Below are 6,017 nucleotides of genomic sequence, written 5' to 3'. Positions count from 1 at the left end.
GTGAAGGGGAGGATGTGGAGGAAGGGGGACAGGGGGTTTGACTTGAGGGGAGGTGGAGGGGAGGATGTAGGGAGGGTGGCAGAGGATGGTGAAGGGGAGGGAAATGGTGACGAGGGGAGGTGAAGGGGAGGGAAATGCAGGGGCATGGGGTACATGGGAGGGGTACATGGGGTATGGAGCTTGGGGTGGGGTTACCATGGATGGGAGTGGGCTGGGGTCCCCGGGGCTCTCTGTGCAGAGGGGGCTGGAGCTGCCCCAGGGACCGGGAGAGCCTGGGAATCCGCTGCCTGCCCTTCCGCTGCTTCTTTCCGGGGCCCGGCCGCTAGGCCCAGCCCAGCCAGCAGCAGAGAGCAAACCCCACCATGGCGAATCTCCCGGCAGCCCCGATCATATGGCAAATCGGTAGCCGAGATCGCGCGCGGCTCAGCGGCCAGGCGCCAGGGGAGCTGTGAGACGCCGCCTGGCGCCTGGTGATGGACGGAGAGGGGCAGAGAATCCTGTTCAGGGCCCTGTTCCAGGAGCACAGAGCCATCGTGGTGTTCATGTGGGTGAGGGGGGAGCCGCTTTTTGTGTTGTCCCACCTGCTTGTGCAAGCGGCTCTTACGTAGCGGGACACCGGGGCATCTCCCCACTCAGTTCCGGTCTCCAAACCCACATGTGGGGGGGTGAGGGGGGTGGAGAAGTAGGCTAGCTGCAAATTGGGTTCCCACTGTGCCCCTCACGCTGTCACTGCCTTGGAGGGGCTCGCCGCATGCAGCAGCAGCCCAGGCTCAGCGCTGGCCCTACTCCTTGTGGGGTGGGAGCAGAAGGCAGCGAGCTCCGCCAGGCGCGGTCCGAGCGAGCTGCAGCCCAGCTTGCCGGCTCAGCCTGGGGGCACTGCCCTACCCGGGGCTGCTAGTGGAGCCTGGCTGTGGGCGGGTCGCGCTGACAGGCTGCGGCGGGAGGGGGGAAGTGCTCTCCCCTCCTCGGGGGAGTTTTATTCCGGTGAGCCGAGGGCGGCGCCGAGGCTCCTGCTGGGAGTGACCGGCCGCGGGTCTGCCCGGTGTGGCTGCCGCGAGGAGGCGGGGGAGACCCTCCCTGCCCCCGGGGTGCCCCGGGACCCGGTCAGTGCAGGAGGTGGGGCGGGCACCGAGCCGCCCTCGCTGTGGGCGGAGCTTGCCATGAGCAGCGCAGAGCCGCGGCGTCTGCTCCTCCACCATGCACGGGCTCTGCCGCTGCCTCTGCACCACGGAGCGCTCCAAGGGGCCCGGCCGCCAAACCGTCTGCATCAAAGTTGTCTGCAGCGGGGGGGAAGGGGGGGAGTTGTGGGCCGCCATGCTGCGCCCCCCCCTTGCTCCTCCGGCCGTGCCGCCCCCTCCCCATGGCTCCTCCAGGCATGCTGCCCTCCCTTGCCTGCAGAAGCCCAGCGCCGCCCGGCAGACCAAGCTTCAGAGTGGAGTGTGGGCCCCGCTTTTGGAAAATGCGCTGAGGGTAAGCGGCTGCTTCCCCTGCACCCCACTAGCTACACTACTGCCCCTGCCCCTTCCCAGAGCGGTGCCCCATCTCTGGGTTCAGAGTGTGGGAGGGGGCTCCGGGCTGAGGCAGGGGTTTGGAGGGTGTGTGGGGGTATGGGCAGGGGATCCAGGCTCTGTGGTGGGGTCAGAAATGAGGGGTTTGGCATGTGGGAGGGGGCTCGCAGTTGGGGCAGGGGTTGGGGTGGTGAGGGCTCTAGTCAGGATGCGGGCTCTGCTGTGGAGCCGGGGATGAGGGTTTGCGACACAGGAGGGGGCTGGGGCCAAGGGGTTCGGAGTGCAGGAGGGGGCTGGGGGCTCCGGAAGGGAGTTTGGGTACAGGAGGGGACACGGGCTCAGCTCACCTCACGTAGCTCCTGGAAGCGGCCGGTATGTCCCTGCGGTCCCTAGGCACAGGGGCAGCCAGGGAGGCTCCGCTCAGCTGCTCTCACCCGCAGGTACCGGCCTGCAGCTCCCATTGCCCACGGTTCCCAGGCAATGGGCGCTATGGAGCCCGTGGATGGGGGCAGCGCGTGGAGCCCCCTGGCTGCGCCTAGGAGCCACAGCACACGTCGGTGCTTCTGACGGAGCCAGGGCAGGGAGGCCTTGGAGCCGCTGTGCTGCCAACCAGAGGCCCAGAGCCACCAGGATCCCTTTCGCACTGGGAACCCGTTACTCCCCCGCCCCCAGCTCACGTCACACGGCAGGTCCCAGGACCCCCCCGCTCCCAGGGGCTGTAACTCAGCGCCCCGGCTCTGCCCTCGGCGCCCCGCTAGGCTGTTTAGCGCCTAAGCGGCTTTACGGTGGGGCCCACGCAGACCGCGGGGCTACACCAACTGCCTTTCCCCTAGAGCCCCGCCCCTCCCGCAGCCAGTGCCTAGCTCCTTCTCTCCTCCCGCTCTATGGCTCCGCCCGGTTCGAGACAGGATGTCCCGCCTCCTGTCTACACGCTGATTGGTGGACGGGCTCCGGCTGCTGGCCCTGGGATTGGTCGCGGAGGGCCAGGCTCCTCCTGCTTCCGGTGTTGCCGTAGGGGGATTGGGTGGGGGAGGGGCGAGGAGTCGGATTAGAAGAATAGCCCGAGCTGAGAACGGTAGTTGCTGCGCGAGGAGACGGCCCCGAGGGTAAGCGCAGCCCGCGCGCCGGTCCGCGCGGGGGAGGGAAGCGGGTGGCGGGCCTGGGCGCCCCTCGTTGCCGCGGGGGAGAAATTGGACCCGTCCCTATCCTCGCCCTGGGGCTGTGGGTCTCCGCTGTTGAGCGCGGGGGGAGGGGCTCTCTGGTGATCGAGCTGAGCCCCCCCCGCCGCCCTCCGGAGTTGCTTGGGGAGGTCCCGTTCTCTGTGCTGGGGCTGGCCCGAGCCCTGTCCTGCTTGGGCGCCTGTTTATGCAGCTGTTAGTGGCGGCAGGGGAGCGTTGTAATGGGGGGGGGGCGAGGAAAGGTGGACAGGCCCGGCCCGGGGGGTTTAAGGGGCGGGGGCCTGGCCCGGTGGGGTTTAATGGAGGGCGGGAGAGGGAAGGTGGCCCGGGGCGTTTGAGGGGGGGGGGACCGGCAGAGCCATGGTGGCGGTGGTGCGGCTGCTGCACAGAAGCCTGGGTTCCCCGAGGCGCCTGGGCAGCGTTTCTAGCTAACTGGGTTTCGAGGTGCCCGGCGATTTACTAACTGGTGCTGGGGTCAGATCCTCGGCCCGCAGACCGTATTACAGTACAAATTAGAGCAGCAACGTAGGGGATGGTGACAACGGGCCTTGACTGAGCTTGAAGGTGACGAGACGAGGGGAAGAGGATGCTGTCTTTGGAGAGGAGCATCATAGAAGGTTCCCCCCCCCCCCCCTCTGTGTGTGTGTGTATAAAAATGGTAATAGCTTTGGGTTTGTCTGCTGCTTGCGTAATCTGGATCAATTATTTATTTCATGCACCATTTACTGGTGTGAGGGGCAGAAGCAGCAGCCCAGGCCTCTGAGGGTGTCCTTTGGTGCATCAGAAAGGATGTTTTCACCATCATCGGGAGGGGAAGGTTTGTGGCCTGAATAGTGGTGGTGCTACTTTTTCTTTCCTGCCCTTTTACGCATTGTCAGGGTGTCAGCTCCCATGTGAGATAGGGAGATTCATATTCATATGAATACAACCTTAGAAGAAATGGGAATTCTTCTGGTATTACCAAGAATAACTTTGCATAGCTTGTTTTATCTACTAGATTTTTTTTTTCTCCCCCCCCACTGACAGGTCTGGCCACTCTGCCAGCCTGGAGAGGGCTGGAGACTGAAAATGTCTTCTGAACCTTTTTGTCTGGCTGCTCAAACTAGGTTTGATTCCAAATGGCTGAAGACAGATTTACAGGTAAGCACTTCGCTTGTGTTTTTTTATGATAATATTTTGTATCATGTCATTTGGTGTGCACATCAGCAATGTTTTTAAATGTCAATTGGTAACAAACTGAAGAATCTAACTATGCTGTTGAAAATGGCATGCAGTTTCTGAGCATCCTGCCCTGAGAACTGATCTCAAAGAAGCAATAAAAGCAGTTTTAATTTCAGTGTAGTCTATATTTTGTTTAAAACCAAGCTGAAGTATATATTTTTGCTTTTTAATGTCTTTAGTCACTGATTCATGTTTAATTATGTAGTGCTCTGATCTTAAAAAGTATTGTAAATATTTTTAGTCTGTTTACTCTGTGACTATCTATAGCTGATAGCTATAACATGGAAGAAAAACTGTGGTTAAGGAAAACTGAAATCTGATCAAATTAAGTTACTTGCACTTTGAAGAGTAGGAGCAACTAATTTAAATTCGCAGATGAATTTCTTGGCAATTCTGCTTGGATTATTTGTAGAGACTTAAATCATGTGTGTGGCTCTCTCCCCCCCCCCCTTTTTTTAAAAAGCTTCTTACAAGGAGTTGTCTGATAAGTTTGTCTTGAATCTTTGTACTGTTTTTGACCTGTGGAAAAACCTTGTACCTTGTTCAGATATTTATTGTGAAAATGGAATATATAACTCTTATCTGTGATGGTTGACTGAAAACCAAAACATATGCACTCATGATAAGGCCATGGAAAATGGGAATAAAGATTTATTATAATGTTATAGTTTCTAGTTTTCAAATCCACATTGTAATTAGTGGTGGTATGTAGCGGTTCGGGTCAGTAAAGCATGTATTTGGGATGGAATGGTCAGTCAATCAAATATGTATATTTTTTCAGTACTTTACATTTTCAAAGTAATACATAAGAACTGAATCTCAAAATGGCATTGAAGTAGGTCAGTCAGTATTATCCTTCAGTTACAGATGAGGAAACTGAGAGAATGGCATAGTCAAATGACCTTTCCCAAGATTACGCAGAGAGTGACTGAATGGCAGAGTTGAGCCAGAATTTAGCTGTTCCTTTGCTTAGATAAACGAGACAGACTTTGTCCTGAGGAGCCTGCAATCTGATGAGATTCTGTCTCCAATATTTTCCATCTAAAGTATAGCAAAACCAGATTCACTACTAGCATGCAACTTTTAGCGGGTTAGTATTTTCACATTGCATTCATTGGAAAAACCTTGAATGTGTAATTCTGTGAGATGACTGGACTCACGTTGGATATTGGTAGAGTAAATCTCCTCTTCTCCCTCCCAATAGCTTGCATTGCTACCTGCAAAAAAATAAACAAAACTTTTAGCTAAGTTAATAAGTAACAGTGTCGTGAATGATATCTAAGATGCTTTTTATTTCTTAAAGCAATAACATGGATGCTTTTAAATGGCCAAGTTGCATATATTTCATACCTGAGCTCAAATTTTGAGCTAAGCATCCTGCAGAAAAATTATAGGTCGCAAACGTGCAGTGTCAGCTACAAGAGAATAGTGGAAATTTGCAGTTGAAAGTGGTGGCCTTTCTTTCTGGCCAAGTGTGTAATGTCATTGTTGTTGGGTTTTTTGTTTTTATTTTTTTTTGTTTCAACTGTTTGTTTTTCCTCTGTGAATTGGGAGATTACAAATTTGTCTGCTCATGTGATTTGTTTGATACTGTCTCTTTGTTAATATTCTCAACCTCTTGTGATTGCTGGAGAACATTATCAACAAAATGGTCTTAAGATCTTGAATTTAATTTGAGGTTGTTTTTCAGTTGGATGAATTATAACTGCAGTAAGTACTTTTGCCTATTGTGGAATCCATGTAATGGTTAACTCTTTAATGAGCTATAGTAAGAGGAACTCCTAATATTAAGGAACTTAATTTTCAGTAAATAAAAGGTAAATCTTTTCATGACAAGAAAACAATTTCATCCAAAGTTGTCAAAACAATATTTTGTCTTACCTGAAACATAACCGAGTAACTGAGAACAGAGCTACTGTTTGTGATGTCTAGATGCTAAATGTGAAAATCAGTCCTTTCTTTCCTCTTGTTTCATCTGCAATCTGTTGAAGAATAGTCAGAGTTGTTGTCTCCAACTATTATCAGACATTACCCCCAACCTTTTGCTAGAAAAGTAATATACTAATTTGGTCTTTTTAAATTTAGCTATTTTTTTGCTGGCATTACACTG

General features: G+C 53.6%; 1 protein-coding gene across 1 annotated transcript in view; it reads left to right on the top strand.

Moving 5' to 3' along the window:
* The first annotated feature begins 2,544 nt into the window (after positions 1-2,544).
* LOC112110521 (E3 ubiquitin-protein ligase HERC2) overlaps positions 2,545-6,017 on the top strand; it is a 214,573-nt gene continuing 211,100 nt past the window's right edge. Inside the window, exons 1-2 of the mRNA XM_024205561.2 lie at positions 2,545-2,614; positions 3,713-3,826. Coding sequence (XP_024061329.1) covers positions 3,755-3,826 — 72 coding nt within the window. The 5' untranslated portion in view covers positions 2,545-2,614; positions 3,713-3,754. The remainder of the gene's footprint in view (positions 2,615-3,712; positions 3,827-6,017) is intronic.

Source organism: Terrapene carolina, unplaced genomic scaffold (assembly GCF_002925995.2).
Source record: "Terrapene carolina triunguis isolate 2854851 unplaced genomic scaffold, T_m_triunguis-2.0 Scaffold23, whole genome shotgun sequence".
In the NCBI taxonomy this organism is placed as follows: Eukaryota; Metazoa; Chordata; order Testudines; family Emydidae; genus Terrapene; species Terrapene triunguis.
The sequence above is the reverse complement of the archived record's forward strand: the minus strand, read 5'-3'. Positions and strand labels throughout refer to the sequence as shown.